The sequence below is a fragment of the Lissotriton vulgaris genome, chromosome 1_1, assembly GCF_964263255.1.
Source record: "Lissotriton vulgaris chromosome 1_1, aLisVul1.2, whole genome shotgun sequence".
Taxonomy (NCBI): domain Eukaryota; kingdom Metazoa; phylum Chordata; class Amphibia; order Caudata; family Salamandridae; genus Lissotriton; species Lissotriton vulgaris.
The window spans coordinates 1,418,248,405-1,418,273,008 of NC_141685.1; the positions used below are offsets into that span (position 1 = coordinate 1,418,248,405).

Sequence of the window (24,604 nt, forward strand, 5' to 3'; positions counted from 1 at the left end):
TCGGCCCGAGGCAATAAAGGCACCGCCGGTGGGGGTCGGCCACTGACATCAGGCGGTGACAGGCCTCGCAAGGTTTAAAACCAGGCATCCCTTGCGGCACCGCGAGTCGAAGGTCGACTCTAAAGTGATCAAAAGAGATCAAAAAGTTACTCAAAAAATGAGTAGAGTACTGCTCTTCCCAGATCTGCGCTTGCTGGCGCAGAAAAAAGAAGAACTGATGTCAGCACGCGAGGGCGGCATCTAAGTACTCCGACGATGTCATCCCGGCGTCCCGACGCCGACGACAGACGCGGAGCCGCAGACGACGCCTACCGACGCACAGGGGTACTGCTGACGAAAACTTTCCGGCTCCAGTAAGATGCCTGGGGATATTCTAAGGTAAGGAATCTAACACTAACCTGTTCCTTTCAGATAGAGTATTAAGGAATTCCCAATGTTAATATATGAGAAGAGTAGGCCTCACAGTAATGAAAAACAAATGTAGGTGTTTTTCACTCCCAGGACATGCAAAACTTAAAAGTACATGTCCTACCTTTTACTTACACAGCATCCTGCCTTATTGGCTATCTACAGCCTATCTTAGAGGTGACTAATGTGTAATAAAAGGGGAGTATAAGGCTTCGGAAAGAGTTTTAACTGCCAAGTCAAAGTGGCAGTAATCTGCACACACAGGCTCTGCAGTGACAGGCCTGAGACATGTTTAAAGGGCTACTTGTGTGGGTGGCAGAATTAGTGCTGCAGGCCCACTAGATGCATTTAATTTACAGGCCCTAGGTATATGGTATACCACTCTACAAGGGACTTATTAGTAAATTCAATACGTCAATTGTATATACACCAATATTACCATGTTTAGGGGAGAAGCACGTGCACTTTAGCACTAGTCAGCAGTGATAAAGTGCTCGGAGTCATAAGGCCAACACAAATAATCAGCTAAAAGAGGAGGTTAGCAGGCAAACTTTTTGGGGGAAGATGACCCTAAGGATGACCGGTCTAACAGACAACACTTTGTTTATATTTGTCTGCTTTGAAATCATAAGAAATTCAAAGACTGGAGAATTTCTATATAGTTTTTGAACACACTGACTTTTCTACTGTATTTTTAATATGTTTAGTTTCTTTTAAGAACATCAAAGCAATATAAGTAAAATACTGAATCTAAGAAGGCAATATTTGTTTATGGCTTGAGAAATATAATGGGGTAAGCATACTTTTTGTAAACGGAGATGGAGTATGCTTATCACAAACATAATTTGGCAACCTTGGGGACTTCTCAGTGTCCACTGTGGCCAAACTTCACCAATGGCCCAACAGAGTAAGGGCCGTCAGAGAATTGGCTATATGTCAGCCTGCCCAATTAAGATGGGTGGTCATATAGCCTTTTTTTGCTGTCTGTCAGCGTAACAAAAAACCCTGGCGGTTAGGGTAGTAAAAAACGAAAAATGCCTTACTCACCATGAGAGCGGATCCGATGGTAAGAAGGTGCATTTTTTTGTTTTTTACTATCCCTCACCACCAGGGTAACTCGCATGGCAATGGGGGCATAGCTACTTTTATTTTCAAATTTTGAAAATAATTTTGTTTTTGAAACTTCACTGTATTACTCTGCCATGTTTGACTGAGTTGTATGGTAAATTTGTAAGGCATACACAGGAACGTCTTGAAGGTGGTTCCTATAAATGGTAGAAATGCCCATCGGGCTGAAGGACATCTCTACTTTTGGCAAGAGGGTACTCCATCAGAGCGACAGAGTAATTTACTCCTTCTCTTTGATGGAGTACAATCTGTCGGCCAAAATATAGATCAGCCACTTAGTTCTTCCTACTGAACATAGGTTCCAAGACCCCTGATATAGGTGGCACACTGTAATGTTTAAGGGCATTAGTGAAGATCCCAGGATGGAGAATAGCTTATTTTTATAGAGGAATTACTACAGCAGCAGAATAAAATCCAGGCAGTGCAAATATGTAAAAACATATTTGCTAATATTTGGAAAACATTAATACACTTTATTTAGAGTGGCAGTAAAACATCAATTTACTATGGATACCATGAAACAAAAGTAACACAATGTACACCAGCAAATAATATGATACAAACCTGTGCCATGATTTTACAGAGCCACTGTGGGTCTACAAAATACAGATCTCTCAGCTGCAATGCAGGATCTTCAAAATGCAGAAGCACACCTAAATATAGAAATAATCTATTCAGCAGAATTATAATGCTTTTAAAACAAACTTATGTATCTTGCCAGATAATATTGAATTATCTGTAGCATCCCTCATTAAACTAACATGCACTACACACATTATCTTTATACAAACATAATTTTAAATTATAAAAACAATTTATGTCAGTGGGAAGCATATCATTCAAAAATAAAAAATGGTCAGCAATATGGCATTGATATACTTCAACGGAGAATAAGAAAGTCAGGATAAGAAGAAAATGTATAACAGAATTCATAGCATGAGTATCCTGTGGATACAGTGATGAGTAAGGTTCAGCCGCAGCTTTGTCCTTCCTTTACTTTGTTACAACAACATCCTATTTCAATCTTTAGTCTGAAAATGTACACTGTTGCAGCCAACAAGATTTAAATTATGTAACATAAAGGTGTTTCCACACTTATCGCTCGACCATTTGATTTTAGCTCGAGACGATAATAGACTTGGGATCCTTAAATGCGGATTAAATTAAGTAGGACCAATTCTCACAGATATTTGTTTTTTTTAGCTCCCCACAGTATAGTAAAGGGCCCATTATTTTATACTGGAGAGTAGTGTGTTTTCATTTCCAAGTCTTGTGTATTTTGTGCTAGATGTAAAGAATGAATTATTGAGCACATGCTTCCATCTGCTGAAGAACATTTAAAGGAAATGTAAATGAAAAACATTATTTACCCACAAACAGATGAAGGCATACCCTTCAAACAATAGTAAAACCAATAATATTAAACTGAAGTGCAAAGATTGATGTACAGAAATGAACAGCCCCAAAGCATATCAACATGTCGACTGAACAGTTGAAAGTGGAGGATGAGACCTAAAAGCTCTAGATCCAGCATTTGTTCTAAATAACATTTTTTTTCAGTCATTAGGACTGACAGATTGGGAAGATATTGCCAGGGTAAAATAGAGTGTTCAATATGGGATTTCAATGGGAAGGGAGAGAACTATTGTAAAGGTTCAAGTCGATAGTCCAGTCATAGACTTTGCCTGCAGCAAAGGTGTTCCCACTAAACAAATAATTCTGATGTTCTTGCAACTCTTGTTAGCAGGTCTATCAGATTTAAAAGTAATGGGCTACTCTTAATAAGACATCAAACAAGAAATATATATACCTGCTCAATTAGTTTTGATTTTTAATTTTTTATAAAATATTACAATTCTTTTTATTAAAAAAATGATTTTTTTTTCATTTTTTACTTTACAACCACAAATCTTCAATTATTTATACATCCTTGTATCTGTAAGATTCATAGCGCACAGCCAACATTGAATTTATTAGTCAATCTGACAATACAAATCAGTAAATCAATATGAATATAACAATTCATCAACCCACTTGACTCATTCATTCCAGACAGTAGTCAGTTAGTCAAAGTTTCTTTATATGGCCATAAAAGCACACAAATAAAAACATTTATTACATACAATGGCTAAAAAGATTACCATACATACATAAAGAATCCATAAAATCCAAGTAAGTTTTCTAAGACTAAATGTGCCAATAATTAAGAATAAGAAACAAGTTCAAATTGCAACTCGAAATGTAAAATTCGACATATAAAGTTCAAAAGTGATAGTTTTGACAAAGTAAACAGACCACATAATCAAGCCATGCCAAGCACTAATGTAAAAGTTACTTACCTTCAGTAACAATGTATCTGATAGAGACAATTCTAGCCGCAGATTCACGTACAATTATCCCCAGGCATGAGACTGGATCGGTAAAATATTTTTTGCCACAGCATCTCTGCGTGCCGGGGGCGGTACCACGTGACTCCACCCTGACGCCGCCCACGGGCGTGACTTCAGCGAGGTCACATAAGCCCAATCCTGCAACGCTGACTTCAGTTTTCCTCTGAGAACTTTTACGCGCCACAACGCAGAGTCATCACAAACAAAACTGTGGCGAGTATGGGAACAGTGTGCGAAAAAGTGAAAATAGAAAAGGGAGGAACGAAAGGAGAGGAACAGCACCAGATGGAAAAGTGCCAGGCACTAAGGTACTGAAAGCCATAGCAGGAAAAGAGCAGAGCACCGGTCTGAGGATCAACCCTGCAAAACTAAGGCAACATCCTCCCTGAGGCAGAAAAACATGTGAAAAACGTCATAGCAGACGAAAGAGAGCCTACTATCACAATCCACAACAGTGCAGGGCATCAAGTCCGGAACAGATGTGTAACGGCAAATCACCCCAAGGTGACACCATCAAGGAGAGTCGTATCCCCTGGAAGGAGCTAAAGGCTGAGGTGCAGCAGAGGAGGCAGAAACTCCAAGCAATTAAAAGGGAAGAAGAGTAAAAGTAGGCCCACACACTGGCAAAACCAGGGTGTAGGGATGCAGAAGAACACATGAACCAACCGTCCAAGTACCAGCAAAGAAAGGGTGGAACAATTAAGCAGAATGAAGCATCCCGAAACCAAGCTGAAGGTCCTCGCAGAACAGGGAGGAAGGGCGGGTCGTTAAGGAATCTGCAGTTAGAATCATCTCTACCAGATACATCGTTACCGGAGGTAAGTAACTTGTACAACTGATAGAGACTACTAGCCACAGATTCCTTAACGTAGAATAGATACCCTAGCCATACCCAGAGGGGAGGAGGGGCCTGTGAGTAAACCACCCCAGCTTGGAAGAAACACGTGGTCCCAACAAGGGATGTGTCACGGGGACAGGAAGGGCGGCCCAGCCCCCACCAAGCAGAAGTAAGCAAGAACAAGGCGAAGGGAAGACCAGGATACCCCAAGCCTATCCAAGGTACCCGGGACATCCGCCAGAAACCCCCAAAGGGATAGACAGCGCCAAGGAAGAAAAGAACCACGCCAAACTCCAAGAAGAAGAGGCAGAAACGGAGTCAGAGCCCGCCGCAGGAAAACGGATCCACAGCGAAGGAGGAGCGGGGGCAGCCGAACAGGCATCAGCCTTAGGCAGCTAACAAGACCGGAACGTCCCACAGCCAAGAATTGCAAGCGTGAGAAGAAAGACAGTCTCGCAAAGCTCAAGCAGAACAGTGGCAGGAGCACAAGGGTACACATGAAGGTCCACAGAGGCAGACCACAATGACCAGGCATGCGCAGCCTGCAGCTGGCAAATACCATGAGGCAGTGTGCCCGGAACAAGCCAAGCGCAAGATGAAGGCAGAGGCCAAGGAACTCCAGAACAACCCCCAGAGGAGTACCGTTCCAGAGACACAAACCACCCCACAAAAGAAGTGAGACCAGCCAGAAGAGAAATAGGAGAAATACGTAGGACGGACCTAAGCTGTCAAACAGAACACAGCCGAAAAACTAGGAGAATCCTAGCCCCCCTGGAACACAAGACAGAGGACCAGGCCGAAATGCCGGACAGGAAGGCAGAACACCACAACGCCGTAGACTGCATGCCAAAGACTGTCTAGCGATGAAGCGGATACTGAGAGTGACAGAATCCGGACCGAACCCGTGCTAAGGCAAAAGACAAAAAAAAAACGCACCAGCGGAATACCATGAAGCCAGGAAAGGCGAGGAACCCCGCAAAAGGGTGTCCACACCCTCCCAGCTTAGGACAGAGTTACACAATAGCTACAAGTACCCCACTCAGGGAATGACACGTCCCAAGGAAAATATGGGAACACCTCTTAGGGAAAAACTCCAGCAGCAAAGGACAAGAACATAAGAGACCTGTGGCAGTACCACAGACGGCTTACCAATCAGCTAAAAAATACATGGATGGCCCAACCCGAGGACCTATACGGGTTTACAAACAGCCAAAAAACCGGACCACAAAAGTCAAAGGGCTGTACCAGCAGCCAACAGTACAGAGGGGCCAACTTAAGGGCCCCGAAGAAACTTCAAACCACACACAACACACAGACGGGTCAACCAAAACACTGGACCCAAGAAAAAAAGTGGGATAACGCTTCGCATAAAGCACCGGAGGACCGACAACCCAAGCTTACGGAGGGGGAGGAGGACGGAGCCCCGCAAGGATCCATTGACTGAACGCCATCAAAGGGCAAGTCAACTAGACGCTCCCTAATATTTTCTGGAAAAACGCGATCCCACAACCAAGCATGGCGGCGGAGAGCCTCAGAACTTGCCATAGCGCGGCCGAGAGCATCAGAAACATCCAAGGCCGAACGGAGAATAAACACAGCTAACTCCTGGCCATCCAACACATGGTGCCGCAGATCAGCGCGGACACCTTAGTGGAAGACGAGAGACAGAAGGGACTTCACTGAGTCCCACAAGCTGGAGCTAGCCCTGGCCAATACACAAAGCGTGTTAAGCACTCACAAAGCAGCACTAGAGGAAGCGAAGATGTTCCATGAATCCAGCCACCGGGCCTCCCGTGACGGAACACCACCAAGCGCAAGGAAGGAAAAGCAGTCTGCAGAAGATGGCCCTGGGTAAAAGGGTGGAAAGAAAGGCAGACTGGGTCATGAGGAGCAGGAGGGTGGTGGTGCAAGAGCGGCTGATGCACCGGATCACCCTTGGCAGGACGCCAAGGCCCCAGAAGAAAATTAAGGAGCGAAGCTTCGAACCGAAGAAGCAGCTCCCGTCCACCAGAGCCCTGGTGGAGAACCTATAACAAATGGTCCGCAGGGAATGGGTTGATGGGGTCGCCTATCCGCAAAATACCAGTGACAATGGAAATGGTCCGGACAAAAGCTGCACGTGCCTCCGTAGGGCGTCGCGGGGGAGAGAGCAATTCCTCCGTGGGAGACAGCTATAACCTAAGCCGTCCATTCCAGAGTCCAGCTGGAGGAAGAAATGGCCAGCCCCTGAAATATGGAAGATCCAGTGACGAATGGGGGGCCTGAGGGGACTCCAAGTAAGGTGGAGAAGCCTGCTGAGCAACCAACAGCGAGTTGCTGAAGAGAGGGTCTGGGGGCTGTGGCCGCGGGGACGGCGAAGAGCCCTCCCTGGAAGACGCCGGGGAAAAAGCAACGACGCGACGTCCCATCTCCAGGAAAGAGGAGACAAGAAGATGACAAACCTCTGGAGAAGAGGGGATCTCTAGAGACTAGTCGATGACTCGACGCAACACGGCGCCGTTGAGTCTGCCACAGGCGCCGGTACAACGTCGACCGGTGCCGGAGTGGTCATCGGGGACGCAAGTGAGACCTCCACCACCACTAGTAACCTAGGTGAATGGGGCGGGGTCGGAGCGGTGAAAGAACGGTGCCTTAAAGGCGGCACTCGACCTCCGACAAGGCAGTCGCCTGTGTAGAGGGCTGAGAGGGGCCTGGCGAGGCACCCGGGCCCCTAGCCACCACCGAGGCGCCGCCAGGGCCAACAGCCGTCGGTGCCGGAACGGCGTCGGCTCGGCCTCCGGCACGGCAGCCACCTGCCCAGAGGACCGAGGGGTCTCTGGGGCGAACCGTGAGTCCCGGCGACCTCCTACGACACCATAGGGACCCCCTCAGGGGTTTGCAGCGAGGCAGAGACGCCAGGGGTCGAAGAGGGGAACCCCCTTAGGCCACACCTCCTTGACTTCACACCCCCAAAACCTGAAGCAAAACTCGTCTGCGCCGGGGTCGAAGCCGCCAGTGACTCCGCAGAAGTTCCCACACATGGCAAGGGATCCACAGACGTCTCAGGAAGAGGAGGAGGAGCCAAAGAAGCAGGAAAGCAGGAGTCAGGAAGAGTTGTATCACCGGCTTTAGAAGCTCTTTGACATCTAGAGCAGTGGTCTTGATACTACTCCATGATGCAGAGTCTCGAAGATGATTTCCTAGGTGCTAAAATACCAATGTTCAGTTTTGATGCTCCTCTAATCAACACATTGATGAAGAAACACTTGCAGGTGGTGTGTCCATTAGTGTTGGAGAATAATCCCTCACGGAAGAGCCAGAAGTGGTGGACCAGGAGGGTGTTCTATGCCTCCTATGGCGAGATCTAGACCGATGAGATTGTTGAGATCTGGAAGTAGACTTGGTTCTAGCAGACTTCAACCTTGATCTTCGCCTTTGCGGGGTCCTGGATGGTTGCGGGAACTTTGGCACAGTAGTATGTCTCTTTGAGAGTGTAAATGGAGAGTCCAGGGAGAATACTGGTGGTGGAGTACGTTTTGGTGATGGCGTATGCGGAGCAACCCTGGATGGAGAGTATGTCCATGAGAAGTCTGAGTCAGGACTGTGATGTACAGGATGGCGTAACTTGCGCATGCTTTTAAGCCATCGTGGGGAGAGATTTATAAGTGTCCCAGGAGCAGGTCTAGATGGTGAAGTAGACCTTTGTTCTACTGACTCAGATGATATGATCTGCATCTCTGATGACCTTGAACATCTTCTTGATTACTATATGCTTTTGGATCGTGTCTTCAACGTCGACCATGACTTTTCTGGTTGCTTCGAAATCGACCGGTGTGTTCTCGACCTCAACGAATGCCGCATCTCTTTTGGCGATATATCCTTTGCCATCTACGGGTGTCTTGCCATAGACGACAGTAGTGTATCTTTTGATGGTGAATTCCTTGACGTGTCAGGATGTCTTAACGTCGATGGCCTCTGTTGCTTAGGCATCGACAGAGTTGATGCAACCAGAGAATGTCTCAATGGTGATCGACTGCTTAGATGCAAGTGAAGATCTCGAGAATGATGCTTGCCTTGACGCCGATTGGCAAGTCTGCTCCAAAGCCACTTTCACCGTCGATGGTGAACACACAGGTATTTCCTTCGATTGTAACGTTCTACCTCTCAACACCTCTTGAGGTTGCTGTTTTTTCATCTGTTTAATGAGATTGTCATCCTTGAGCTGTCTTTGTATGAGAGGAGGGATCTTTGAAGGAGCATTGAGACATGCCAAGGTCACTTGAAGATCCTGTCTTTCCTCTCTCTCCTGTAGGCCGTGCAGCCTGATCTTCTCTCTGTGCTTCAGAATTCTTCTTTATAGCTTCTGAAAATGGTGGTATATCTATGGAAGATGAGAATCAGGGAAACAGATAATACAGACTGAATGTGGATCCGTCTGTGCCTTCTTTTATGACAAGAAGGACACTTCACAAAGAGTGAAGGCAAGACTTGATAGAAAAAACTATATTTTTCTCTCAGAAAAACAGTCTTCTGTACTCTAAGTACTTAAATCTGTCGAATGAAATAAAAAACTGGGATTTTTCAAAGGGAATTTTCTGACAAATAGTCAAAAAACAGGACCACTAAGTGCTTCAAGGAAAAAAGAACAGGACCTAACTGTCAATGTGAGGCATGATGGGATACTGGGGGTCCAGTGAGTTCTTAAAGGCACGGTGCCAATTTTCTCTGTTATGCTTTAAATGCAGCCTATTGGCTAACAATGCCTCTCATTCCCTTGTATTTTCCTTTCAAATAAAGTTTGTGATTACACTTTATAGTCTCCTCTTCTGCTTTTCACAGATGTGTCTTCATATTTCTTGGATGTTTTTAAAAGAAAACTCAATGTAATTTCAGCATTTTAGCATTTTCTATATATATATAAATATATATATATATATATATATATGTACATGTTGTTAAAAGTACTACGTACAGCAATTATGTTATACACACATATATATATATAAAATGTTTAATAAGCGCTCCAGTGTCCATGCACTTGGGCGGGACTATTCAATGCTTACGACTATTGATGAGGATCCCCTGGAAGAGAATGAAGGGTTACACTGCCAACAACAGTAGTGTCCATTGCACGATCTGGAGATCCAAATCCATCTATCATTTTTAAATTACCCATATAAGACAAATTTTCATACAATGAAGTTGACTGACATTGTTATTATGGAACTCTAAAATGGATTCTGCCCTCCTGCACTAATGTTGGACACCTCTTGGTTAAGATTACTAATACAAATTCTGTCTCGGACCATTGGTGAATTATACTGCCTGATCTTCTGATGCCCATAACAAGGCGGCACTGACACATTACTGTTCATGAAAATTGGTGCTCGTTTATATCTGCGATCATGGGTACATACTGAGGATTCACCAGCCCCTCTTTCTTTTAAGTCCATCAGAAAGGAAACCTCATAAACTTGGGGAAGTAAAGAACTGATGGAAGTGAACACATGTAACACTAGTTTACATATTCAGCCAAACTTGTCTTCAAAATGAGAAATGAGTAACTGTTAGGATTAGGTATATATATTGCATTTTTGTGAGCCAGTCCCTATGGGCGAACAATGTCGAACCGTCAATCTCACAACATAGGCCCAATGCGATGATCATCATAAGAATGTCATGTTTATATGTCTGTCATTATATGTAACCTGTAAATACCAATAAAAAGATTTTTTTTTAAAGAAAATGTTTGTAATAAGGGTGGTTCAACAAGAGATTAAGCAGAGATTACCTAATCCAATTTTTCTTTGTCTCTTAAAAAAAAAAGAAAAGAAAAAAAAAATAGCATATTGTATAATATGACCACTATCAAGCCATTTCTGTCCCTAGACCTACCAGCTCCATCTACGATAAGTGAGTAATACATAAAGGGAGGCTGTTGGATCACATCAGGCATACTGCAACATCCAACTGACTACTGTTTGCAAAGCAGACTCGGCCTTTCATCCATCTGAAGTTGGTAAATTTAGCACCATAAACTGGACAAAACTAACAAGTTTTATTTAGAAATGGCAGAAGCACAGTATTAAGCAGGTTGTATATCATAATATAGTACACAAAAATACTGTGCTGAATAAATTTCATCTCGTATATAGTTTTCAAAAAATATTGTGCCATTGGGTAGACTTTCTATTATTAACTAAACTGGGGCAATATTTTTGCAAACACTTTTTAAGAAAATATATTTGTCTCATCCAATATTTCGACAACAATATTCTGGTACCACACTATTTAAAGTAATATCAGAAAAAATATTCTCATTAGCAGCAATAGCTAGCAAAAACGATGTTTAGTGCCCATCCCCTAGTTAGTTATTAACCCTTTCACTGCGGCGGCTATTCCGCCGCAGTGCTAAGGGGGTGGTGGGGGCCGTGCGGCGGTCCCGTGCTCGTGACGGAACCACTCCGTCACGGCAAGCGGGTGAGCTGTGCTTGTGACGGAACGGTTCCGTCACGGCCCCGCCCGCGCTAGAGAACGTTAGCGCAGGCGCGGTATTCGCACCGCGCAGGCGCGACGGGAGGGCCGTGACGGAACCGTTCCGTCACCAGCACAGCTCACCCGAGGCTCGTGACAGAACGGTTCCGTCACAAGCATGGGAAGGGTTAAGGATGATAGGCCGAAGGGGAATACAGTCTTTTGCTACACAGGTCAGGCACAATGTAGGTTGGTTGTGTAATTGGATCTCAAAAAGACATCCACTTGTTAGAGGCACCTCATCTGGCTTATTACTTTCCATGTTGTGAACCTGAAAAGTAAAGTTTGCTTATCTGACACATGTAGTTAACTAATCTAGGTAGGTGATGAGTCGTGGTAACTGTAAAAAACACTGATGTGTCCGTTATCTATTATAGTTGGCAACTGAGATATTGGCCTCCAAAAATATATATTTTCTTTTCTTAAAAGCTTGGAAGATCTAAAGTAGACGACTTATCACCAAAAAGGATCTACCTTCATTACTTTTTCTGTTTGTTAGGGCGTTACACTTTCCATTCAAATAACTGATTCTTGTATTGTAAAGAATCATACCTGATTCATTCAGAAAACGAACTGCATGAGGAATTTCATTTTCATCCAGATGTAACTGACTTTCTTGCACTAGTTCCAATAACCTTTTCTGATCGATCACAGGGAATTCAGGCGCTACAAGCTTCCGCTCATGCAAAATTCTCTTCTCCAGCTGCAGGTAGCTATCAGGGATTAATTGACCAACCACTGGCTGTTCCCTGATCTGCAAAGAATAGATTATATTCATTTCTCAAAGATGAAAAAGAAACAGCAAGGTGATACAGGAAAACAATTCATAAAATGGTTTATGGTACAGGTCACATTAAGAATAAAGCATTGGTTCTTAGTCGGGGGTCCATGAATCCGGGGCGTCCATCACACCTACCCAGAGGGTCCGCAACTGCATAGAAAATTAAACAATATTTGCTGATGAAACACATATATATATATATATATATATATATATATATATATATATATATATATATATATATATATATATATATATATATATTTAAACAAAATATTGAATGTACAATTTTTATTCTTAAAATGCCCTGTTAAAATGAAGAATTATGCAATTGGAGGCCAAAAATCTAGTTGGTATCATTTGCTTGATTTGTGGAAAAGAGAATCTAGTATGGAGGTTTGGTTTGGTGACCTCAACTAAAGCACTGGCATGCACCTACAAAAAGAGAGCATTCATTAGAGGAAAGCTATAAAAAGGGTTATTCCAGCCTGTAGCTTATTCCATCACCCTACAGAAATAAAACCATATTTTGAAAAGAACCAACCGTCTTATTAAGATGTAACTTTTTGTATATTTTTGTTTGAAAGTTAAATAAAATATTTAATAGATTGTGTGTTTGTTTGATGTATTCTTGGTTTTGTATTTTTGTGTATTGTTTTGTGGCACAAACAGTTGAAACTGCTTAGGGTGGGGTTCCTTGCTTCTATTGGTGATTTAATGGGAAAGAAGTAAAAAGTTTAAGAACTGCTGGAATAGTGACTTCCTGTGTCGTTTTTATTCAGCACATTTAAACTACAACAATTTGCACTTTCTTTTACTATAAAGATGAGCAAACCTTTTCTTTCCTTACAAAATGCACTGTAGGCCAGTATCATGGACCAAAATCTACAAGCCAGAGGCATAAATGGATTAGTTACTTACCTGTAATCCTAGTTCTCTTCCAGGGGTATCCTCATCAAAGTCATAAGCATTAGAATATTCCCGCCTACGTGCGGGACCCCGGAAACACTATATTATATGTGCCCCACATATAAATACACATATATATATAAACCATATATATATATAAAAAAACAAGCAATACCTTAAACTGGGCAACCCCGTTACCACAACCAACGTGAAATTTAAAAACAAGCACTGGCGTTGCCAATAGGTTTCGCATTTGGAAAGTTGGAGCTATTGGTTTTGTAAATGACATTTTATATTTATATATTGTTATTGACAATGCCAATAACGATATATAAATATAAAATGTCATTTACAAAACCAATAGCTCCAACTTTCCTACTGCGAGACCTATTGACAACGCCAGTGCTTGTTTCCCAATTCCTTCCCCTGTAGGCATTGTTGTCAAAATACCAGGCACTGTACTTTCGTAGTCCTGATGATGATCCCCTTATTATAAGAGCCTGGGATCGAAACGTCGACATTTATCAGTACCACTTCTGCTTGCAATTAATTAAGTTGTGGTCACTGTTGATGGTTAGCTTGCTTGATTCTATGACCATACCAAGCAACCATTTCTCTTTTGTTGCCTGTTTAAACCTTTTATGTTTTGTATTCGTTATTCTTTTCATGTAACCCCCTTCCTTCCCCATGTCGGATGCAGGACTGTGTCCGTTGTCATTACATGTGTTGCTCTCTATCTGTACATAAATTCCTCAAATATATAGTTTATTAAAATTCTCTGTACGGCTGGACAATGAAAATTTATAGCACCCACCAAGGTCTATAGGTTATTTTCTTCCATATATAACTTACTCAAGGGCCATTGTTCCAAAAAATATATTTAAACCGTAGCAGGTTTTACCCAAGATTACTAACAAAATATCATTTAAAAAGTATTTTCATGGCTAAATTTCCCCCCAAAAAACGTTTGCTCTGATCCCCATTTCCGTTAGTAACGTGGTCTGTAAATTATTCCAGTTTTTTTTCCAAGTTACTGATCTTATGTGGTTTAAAAACACCTTTTGCTGCCTCATTTCCCCAGTTCCTTGAGGGGAGACCTCAAAATCTTCAAACCCTACCAAATGTTCCCTATATCTTGTGGTCCTTTCTTGCTGTTCTTATGTGCCTTACGATTGTGAATTTACAAATTTTTAACGAAGCGGTCACAAAGCCGTCCTTGGGAATAACCTTCAGCACATTGTAGCAGTTATTTCGAAAAGGTGTCATGACCTCTAGTGCAGTCAAGGAAAATGAGCCCCATACCACTGTTGGATAGTCAAGTATGACCATAATTGGATTACAGAGAGAATCTTACACCCATGGGCCTGGCAGGGATGTAGCTATCCATTTCTCTTCCAGGGGATCCTCATCAATAGTCATAAGCATTAGAATATTCCCGCCTACGTGCGGGACCCCGGAAACACTATATTATATGTGCCCCACATATAAATACACATATATATATAAACCATATATATATATAAAAAAACAAGCAATAGCAGCCAGATCACATTAGAGCTGAAATATGCTGTGAAGAATTTCCACCATACATGAATAATAAGCATTAGAAACAGGAGAAAACAACACCAAAGCTTGTTTAGGAATTGTTTTAATGCTCAAAAAGCAGTAGAAATTCTCATAACTCACTGGAAGCATAGAAAGCTCCCAGGCTGCATTGCAAACACACAGTCTAACCAGACTGAAAAGCTAACCTGTAGCTAAATAACAAAAAAAACTGACACTGTGCCTTTAAGGCACTCATGACCCCCTGAATCCCATCATGCCTCAGGAGTGGCAGTTAGGCAGTTGTTCTTTTCGGAGACTGAAAACCAAACCCAATAACGCTTAGGTCAACAACATCTCCTTATGAACAGTTATTCCTTGCCCGGGGAGGCGGGAGGGCTGCTTATGACTTTGATGAGGATACCCCTGGAAGAGAACTAGGATTACAGGTAAGTAACTAATCCTTCTCTTCCAGGGGATCCTCATCAATAGTCATAAGCATTAGAATAGAATAGCGAGCCTCTCCTCATCTCTGCGGGCAAAGGAAAGATAAGACAGAAATCTCATCAACAAGCTTGAGCAGACAGAACCGACTACCCAAACAGATTCCTCAAGGAGGCTTGCCCTACTTGAGTGTCAGTCCTGGAATCAGAGTCGAGGCAGTAATGCCTCGTAAAGGTATGCACTGATTTCCAGGTTGCGGCCTTGCATATTTCTGACATGGGAACGTCATGCAAGAAAGCCACTGTAGCCGCCTTCCCTCTAGTGGAATGCGCTTTTGGAGACATCAACAAAGGTTTTGCCGCCAGTTGATAGGCCAGCTTAATGCAAGAAACAATCCACCTAGAAATGGACCTCTTTGCCGCTGGAAAACCAGTTCTCATAGCACCATAGTTTACAAACAGTTGGTCCGTTTTCCTAATCCCCTTAGTCATTTCCAAATAAAACTTCAGCACTCTTTTAAGATCTAATGAGTGAAGTGACCGCTCAGCCGGGGTCGCCGGATTTGGAAAAAAAGAAGGGAGAGATATAGACTGATTGATATGAAAATCAGATATGACTTTAGGCAAGAAGGAAGGGTGAGCCCTCAGAACCACTCTGTTATGGTGGAATACCGTATAAGGCTCCTTTGCACAGAGCGCCTGTATCTCACTGACCCTGCGTGCAGAGGTAATCGCCACCAAAAAAGCTGCCTTCCAAGAGAGATGTTGTAAGGAAGCTTTGTGGATTGGCTCGAAAGGTGGAGACATCAACCTTGATAGAACTAGGTTTAATTCCCACGGAGGAGAAGGATTTCGTACAGGGGGATACACCTTCTTCAACCCCTGGAGGAAATCCTTGACCACTGGAACCTGAAAGAAAGACACCTGGTCAGGCGACTTCCTGTAAGCCACAATAGCTGACAAATGCACTCTAATGGAAGCGTACTTTAAACCAGCTGTTGCGAGTGAAAGTAGGTATGGTAATATGACGTCCTCCTGCCCCTTAATCGGATCCAAATGCTGATCCCTACACCATAAGTAAAACCGTTTCCACTTGAAGGCATAGGATGCTCTCGTGGAAGGTCTCTTAGCCTCCTTTAAAATGCTCATACAGGCAGGAGGTAGGTTCAAATGTCCGTATTGCAGGACCTCAGGAGCCATGCTGTTAGGTTCAATGATGGGAGGTTGGGATGCATTATCCTCCCGTTCATTTTGCTCAACAGGTCCGGTCTGCAAGGGAGTCGTTTGTGTGGACACACAGACAGCTGTAGAAGGTCCGGATACCACCACTGCCGAGGCCAGTCCGGAGCAATTAGGATCATCACCATGTTCGTCCTGAGGAGCTTGGACACCACTCTCAGGATCAGAGCCAGGGGAGGAAACGCGTACGCGAACATCCCTGCCCAATCCAACAGGAGAGCGTTCCCCAGCGTCCCCGGTCTGTGGAACCTGGACGCGAAGGCGTGGCACTTGGAGTTTTCGTCGTCTGCGAACAAGTCTATGGACGGACGCCCCCAGCAACGAAAAAGTTCTTCTACTACTTCGTCGTGTAGCACCCAGTCTGGCTGATCTTCGAAGTGCCTGCTGAGTGCGTCTGCTTTGACGTTCAACTCGCCCGGAAGATGTACCGCCACCACTGTGAGACCTCGAGCGAGGAGCCAATGCCATATTGTTTGAGCCTCTCGAGACAGTGGGCGAGATCTTGTGCCTCCTTGCTTGTTCAGATAGAACATGGTTGTTGTATTGTCCGTCTGAACCAAGACTGAGTTGGCTGTGATCGCTGGCAGGAAAGCTTTGAGAGCCAGGAATACCGCTCTGAGTTCCAGCATGTTGATGTGGTAAGTCTGCTCCTGCGCAGACCACCGGCCCTGGATCTGAAGCGGACCCATGTGTGCTCCCCAGCCGTGCAGGGAGGCATCTGTCACAATAGATAGGGATGGGATGGGTTGATGAAACGGCACTCCCACCATCACATTGCGTCTCCGAGTCCACCATCTGACAGACTCTTTTGTCGCCTGGGAAAGATGGATATGGTCCTCCCAGCGACCTGTCGCCTGGTCCCACTGATCCTCCAGGGCCTGTTGCAGAGGACGCATTCTCAGCCTGGCGTGTGGGATGAGAAAAAATGCAGGACGCCATGGAACCCAGTAGAGACGCCACCTGTCGTGCTGTTGGGGGATGAGACTCCAGCAGAATCCCGCACTTCAGGGTCATGGAAGAAAGTCTCTCCTCCGAAGGAAACGCTCTTCCCACGCTTGTGTCCAGAACGGAGCCTAGGTAGTGGATGGATTGCGTAGGCCGCAGGACTGACTTCTCCAGGTTCACATGGAGGCCGAGCCTGTGAAGCTGTTGCAGGCACAGATGCAGATCTTGTGTTACCCGTACCGGGGATGAACCCTTCAGGAGCCAGTCGTCCAGATATGGGTAAACGAAGAGACCCTTCTTGTGAAGAAAAGCCGCCACCACCGCCATGCATTTGGTGAAGACTCGTGGTGCGGACTTGAGACCGAAGGGTAACACCTTGTACTGGTAGTGTTTGTGCCCCACGACAAACCTCAGGTACTTTCGATGTTGCTGCGCAATTGGGATGTGAAAGTACGCATCTTGAAGATCCACCGAACACATCCAATCTCCGGCTTGTAGATGTGGACATATTTGGTGAAGCGCCAACATGCGGAACTTTTCCTTGACGATGGCCTTGTTTAGGAGTCGCAGGTCGAGTATGGGTCTGAACTTGTCCTCCTGATCCTTTTTGGGGACAAGGAAATATCTGGAGTAAACTCCTTGGCCTCTTAGAGCGCGAGGAACTTCTTCTATCGCTCTTTTTTGCAGCAGGATCGCCACCTCCCGACGGAGCAAGCTCAGTTGGTGAGGGCAAGAGCTCTTGGGAGGAATGCTCTTTGGAAGAGCACGGAAACGTATCCTGTAACCACTTCGCAGTATATTCAGCACCCACTGATCTTTTGTGATGCTGACCCACTCCTCCAGGTGTTGAGATGCACTTCCTCCCACTGGAGTGGGCAACGGTGTCAGAGGAAGCCACTGCTCAGGCCTTTCCTCCTCTCGGGGCGTTGGAGGACTGCTGACGGCCACCCCTGCCCCTGCTGGGTTTACCGTGAAACTGGGGTTTACTCTGAGTTTTGTTCTGCGACCACTGAGGGGTTTGAACCCTCTGCTGGGCCCCTCTCCCCCTGTTGGACTTGAAGCGGCGCTTGAACTCCTTCTTCTTCTCCAAGCCCACCGCCTTCACCGTGTCCAGTTCAGTTTTCATTCGGGTCATTTCCTCGTCTGCGTGTTCTCCAAAGAGGGCAGAACCCGAGAAAGGGAGATTCAGAATCCGATGTTGGGCATCCGGCTTCAGCCCTGTAAGTCGCAACCAGGCCGATCTTCTGGCGCAAACTCCATGGGCATAGGAATGACCCGACAGCACCGCCCCATCCGCGGCCGTGCTGATCATCTGGTTAGCCACCAGACACCCCTCCGTAACAGTTTCTTCAAAGTCCTGCTGATCCTCTTTCGGCAGCTTCGCTTTGAATCTCTCCATCGAGTCCCATAGGGCCCTGTCATACCGGCCCAGGAGCGCAGCTGCACTGGAGACCTTAAGAGTGGAAGCCGCAGAGCTGCAGACCTTCCTACCCCAGGAGTCTTGGGTCTTGCTGTCCTTATCCGGTGGGACTGAAGACGAACCAGCCACCGCATGTGTCTTTCTTGCCGCTGCCACGATGACCGAGTCAGCCGGAGGGTCAGACCTCACAAACACCGGGTCAGAAGCCGCAGGCTTGTACTTCTTCGTGATGCGTGTTGGCACTGCTCTGATTGAAGCCGGGGTCAGGAAAACGTCCTTGACCGGATCCAAAATCCCTGGGACCAACGGCAGCAGAGGTCTGGAGATGGCCTTTTTGTGCAATGTTTCGAAAATGACCGTCGTCGTGACTTGAGGAACAGACATTTCAATGTTTAGTTTAAGTGCACCTCTCTGCAGAACGTCCAGGTATGTGCCAATATCATCCACAGGGGAAGACCTGGACGTTGGACTGTCTGTCAAAGTCGGAGAGTAGTCCCTCTTCGACGACCTGGTAGATGAAGTGGAAGAGGTAGACGGGGTACGTCTACGCCGATGGTGAGAACTGCGTCCCCGCTCCCTCGACTTCCTGGGACGCTCCTCCCGTCTAGGAGAGCGCGACCTGACCCGATCCCTTGGGCGATGGTCCCTTCTAGGAGATCGGGATGCCCTGGGCGATATGGCTGGGGACCGCTCAGGAGACCTGCCCCGAGGGACATAAGCCTTTCGGCCATCCAGTCTAGGGTCTTTTGCAGGTGATCTAGATCTTCCCCGACCGTCCCGCCTGGCTTCCCTTGTGGGCGAGCGGGACCCCCTTGGCGCCCTGGTGGGTAGATCCACAGGCGTGGAGCGCCTGGGTGGGCTACGTCTGTCTATCTCCTCCACCATGTCCTGGAGAGCTGACCTGTGGCGCGGGCTGGCATATTCCTGCATACGCCTGGTAGCCCCATCGTCTCTCCAATGGTCTAGGGACCGGTACCATCTTGGCGACAGCCGGATGCGTCCCGCAGAAGGGTCTGGCCGACGTTCAGGGGTCCTGTGCACCGGGCTTCTAGATCTGGAGTGTGCAGTAGAGGAGCCCGAGGACCGATGAGAAGAATGGTGAGAAGCAGATTCTGTCACCATGATCGTGTCCGAGCGCCTCGACGTCGAGCGCTCCCTTCTCGCCGTCGACCGCTTCCGAGGGGTCGGGGGATCAAACAACCTCGATCCCGAGCGGCTATGCGAACGTTCATAGTCTCTCGACGTCGAGCGGCGATGAGCAACCGCCGACGGAGTCTTCTGCCTTGACGTCGAGCGATGGCGTTTGGGAGTCGACGGGGACCTCCGCCTCGACGCCGAACGTCGATCTGCCGAAGGAGGCTTCTCTCTTGACGCTGAATGGCCTGTCGTCGACAGAGCTCTCTGCCTCGACGCCGAATGGCGATGGTCAGTCGCCGACGTAGAGCCATGCCTCGACGTCGGATGCCTGTGCGACGACGGCGGAGGGGTATTGGGCACCCTCGACGCCGAACGGCGCTGCTGCTGCACCGACGGGGACCGCGTCCTCGACGCCGATCGACGAGCACCCATCGACGGCGGAGGAGTCACCTTCCTCGACGCCGATCGTCTCCTGGTTGACGACGGCGAGGTGACGTCCCTCGACGCCGATCGTCGCCTGGTTGACGACGGCGGAGGGGTAATGGATCTCGACGCCGACCGTCGCCCGGTTGACGGCGGCGGAGTAGCCTTCCTCGACGCCGATCGCCGCCCGGTTGACGACGGCGGAGGCGATTTCGAAGATGCCGCCTTCGATGACGCACCTGGCCTTCCTCTCGATGGCGAGCCCGCCGTCGACGGCAGCTTCCCAGAGGAAAATCCTTCCTGTGGATCTTTTCTCAGCGCCGAGCCCGACGCTGAGGTAGAAGGACGCGAAGACTTCTTCTTTGAAGACGAATGGGCCTTCTTGGAGCCCTTCTTCACTGGGGACCTTCCTCTCGAAGCTCTGTGGGCCAGGCCATAAATCCGAATTCTCTCCCTGTCCTTGAGAGTCCTGCTCGATAGGTTCTCACAGTGTGGACAGGTTTCAGGATCATGGTCATCAGGCAGGCAAACAATACAGACCTCGTGGTTGTCTGTCTTGGCCTTCTTGCTGTTGCAAGAAGGACATCTATCAAAAAGAGATGGCATTTTCGAAGTAAAATGCCCTCCAAACTGCTCAAAAAAGGCAGTATCTTACTTGACAAGGTGGTAGACGTCGAAGTAAGAGCAAAAAGCTTGAAAAAGAAGCAATCTTCTGCAGAAAATTCAGAAAATTAGTGGAGCTGTGTTAGCCAGGGTCCTTCACTGAAGGAGCCGGAAAGAACAACTGCCTAACTGCCACTCCTGAGGCATGATGGGATTCAGGGGGTCATGAGTGCCTTAAAGGCACAGTGTCAGTTTTTTTTGTTATTTAGCTACAGGTTAGCTTTTCAGTCTGGTTAGACTGTGTGTTTGCAATGCAGCCTGGGAGCTTTCTATGCTTCCAGTGAGTTATGAGAATTTCTACTGCTTTTTGAGCATTAAAACAATTCCTAAACAAGCTTTGGTGTTGTTTTCTCCTGTTTCTAATGCTTATTATTCATGTATGGTGGAAATTCTTCACAGCATATTTCAGCTCTAATGTGATCTGGCTGCTATTGCTTGTTTTTTTATATATATATATATGGTTTATATATATATGTGTATTTATATGTGGGGCACATATAATATAGTGTTTCCGGGGTCCCGCACGTAGGCGGGAATATTCTAATGCTTATGACTATTGATGAGGATCCCCTGGAAGAGAAATGGATAGCTACATCCCTGCCAGGCCCATGGGTGTAAGATTCTCTCTGTAATCCAATTATGGTCATACTTGACTATCCAACAGTGGTATGGGGCTCATTTTCCTTGACTGCACTAGAGGTCATGACACCTTTTCGAAATAACTGCTACAATGTGCTGAAGGTTATTCCCAAGGACGGCTTTGTGACCGCTTCGTTAAAAATTTGTAAATTCACAATCGTAAGGCACATAAGAACAGCAAGAAAGGACCACAAGATATAGGGAACATTTGGTAGGGTTTGAAGATTTTGAGGTCTCCCCTCAAGGAACTGGGGAAATGAGGCAGCAAAAGGTGTTTTTAAACCACATAAGATCAGTAACTTGGAAAAAAAACTGGAATAATTTACAGACCACGTTACTAACGGAAATGGGGATCAGAGCAAACGTTTTTTGGGGGGAAATTTAGCCATGAAAATACTTTTTAAATGATATTTTGTTAGTAATCTTGGGTAAAACCTGCTACGGTTTAAATATATTTTTTGGAACAATGGCCCTTGAGTAAGTTATATATGGAAGAAAATAACCTATAGACCTTGGTGGGTGCTATAAATTTTCATTGTCCAGCCGTACAGAGAATTTTAATAAACTATATATTTGAGGAATTTATGTACAGATAGAGAGCAACACATGTAATGACAACGGACACAGTCCTGCATCCGACATGGGGAAGGAAGGGGGTTACATGAAAAGAATAACGAATACAAAACATAAAAGGTTTAAACAGGCAACAAAAGAGAAATGGTTGCTTGGTATGGTCATAGAATCAAGCAAGCTAACCATCAACAGTGACCACAACTTAATTAATTGCAAGCAGAAGTGGTACTGATAAATGTCGACGTTTCGATCCCAGGCTCTTATAATAAGGGGATCATCATCAGGACTACGAAAGTACAGTGCCTGGTATTTTGACAACAATGCCTACAGGGGAAGGAATTGGGAAACAAGCACTGGCGTTGTCAATAGGTCTCGCAGTAGGAAAGTTGGAGCTATTGGTTTTGTAAATGACATTTTATATTTATATATCGTTATTGGCATTGTCAATAACAATATATAAATATAAAATGTCATTTACAAAACCAATAGCTCCAACTTTCCAAATGCGAAACCTATTGGCAACGCCAGTGCTTGTTTTTAAATTTCACGTTGGTTGTGGTAACGGGGTTGCCCAGTTTAAGGCGGTAGCCAAAACGCGCAGGCGTCCTGTGTGGGGTGTTGCGGCACATGGATTAATGTTTTCCCTATGTTTTCAGCTTGATCGGACAGGGCCCAAGCCCGGTAGAAGCACGTGGCACTTAGAAGCAAACAATGCTCAGTTCCTCCCTACTAGAACAAGTAGATAATAATGACAGCATAGGATGTGCCCCGCAGAAACGAAAATAAATGAATGTAAGGCAATATAGCATATTGTAATGTGGGACAATGCACTTTAAAATGCTTCGACATAATAGTAACCCTTTAAAGCGACAACAATGGCCATCCGCCCTAATAAATAGCAACAAGTCATAACTTGCAGCCAACGTGATATCAATAAGTAACAACAATACCAGCCCGGCCGCCGCTGGCGTTTGATTCTGCTCGCCTTTCCTGATGTATTGCCACTGCTGGCAGGACACTGCCCGCCCCGGCCCACGGCAGTCGCATTTATCGCGGCGGTAATTGCAGGTAATCTTGAGATCTGTTGCGATCAGAAACCAAAAAAAGGCAACACTACACCTCGTTGTGCTCTTGTCCTTTACCCGCTACAACTGAGCGCTTTAAAAACAAATTAAAATAATTCAAATGCTCAAATCTGCCCTTGTTTGTGGTTTCATGTTTGTCCACGGACGAAAAATCTAACGGCAAATTTAACTGCTAATTGTTTCTAAAATATTGGTCACTTTTTGTGTTTAGATCTGCAAATGCGGGTGACGCGCTAAGCTTCCTTGTTAAATACATATTTTTATTTTCGTCTCCTTAATGTTCACATTGAATTGCTTTTTAAAGGCTTTATAAACTAAAAGATAAAAAAAGCTCTCCCTTGAGCCATAGCTTTAAGAGCTCGTGCGTGCTATTCATTCCTTTTTAGTAGACTTGTGTTACATTTTTTGCACGGGTGTCTCATTCAAACTGGCCCTCATTAAATGAAACATAAACTCAAAAGTCAGCACGTCCAAGAAATTGGACTTCAGAATTGACACAAAGAGAACTGAGATACTGTGATTATGTAATTCAATATGGCGTGCAACTGTGACGAATTGTAAAACTGTAGGATGCAGTCTAGATGAAATAAACAGGAAATGAGAGAGGTTCATGTCATGTCTATCCTTTGTTAAATTTCACGTTGGTTGTGGTAACGGGGTTGCCCAGTTGAAGGCGGTAGCCTAAACGCGTAGGCATACTGTGTGGGGTGTTGCGGCACATGGATTAAGCACAGAAATACAAAATGCTCGATTGAAGAATGGGCTTACTAGATTTTCCATTCAAATGAAAGTATGCTGGCAAATGGCCGGAGGGAAGCCGGATGGGAGAGGGAGAGACTGGTGGGGGGGCGGGAATGCGAGCGAGGGGAGGAGAAGTGTGGCAGGCGGATTAGGGAGATGCGCGGAGGCAAGCCGGATGGGGAAGGGGAGGAGAAATCCAAGTAAGGCTGTGTGCGGGGAGAGAGAGGGGAGGTGCTGGAGCTGGGGAACAGATGGCCGTGAAAGTTTATGGCCCAAAAGCGCGTGCTTGTGGCCACGTGAACTCGAAGAAAACCGCACCAAAAAACCCTTGGTTTGACAAGTATTTTGAGCACTTGAATTCTCTCCATTTTCCATTCCTTCGGAATGAAAAAGGCGAGACCTAAAAAGGGGGGAAAAAGGGAAAACAGAGTATACTGTCATGAAAAGGGCTAAAATGCGCAATAAGACAACCTATACACCACAAAACAAGGGCATGCATTGAATACTCTATTTGGCAACAGCTCTAGGTAACCAGGTCTAATAAATGAACCGTTAAAAATTGCAGTTGGCTCAATTTGGGCATGCATTTGGTGTTGAGACGCATGCCTCGCAGTTCGTTGACTTGTGAGAAATGTTTGCATTTCGGTCGGCTGATCTAAACCTTGCATTTAGTGTTGAAACACAAGCCTTATTCAGTGAGATATGATGAAATATTAATAGTTACATTAGTGATTAAAACTGAAATAGTATCACAAGGCATAGGCAACCGTTTTTCAATGACCATGGC

The 24,604-nt window shown here is 45.5% G+C and overlaps 1 protein-coding gene across 1 annotated transcript in view; it reads right to left on the minus strand.

The window, feature by feature from the left end:
* Positions 1-24,604, minus strand: part of LRRK2 (leucine rich repeat kinase 2) — a 2,096,839-nt gene that overhangs the window by 928,125 nt on the left and 1,144,110 nt on the right. Inside the window, exons 32-33 of the mRNA XM_086967213.1 lie at positions 11,830-12,031; positions 2,101-2,189 (exon numbers count right to left, since the gene is read on the minus strand). Of these exons, the coding sequence (XP_086823339.1) occupies positions 2,101-2,189; positions 11,830-12,031 (291 nt within the window). The remainder of the gene's footprint in view (positions 1-2,100; positions 2,190-11,829; positions 12,032-24,604) is intronic.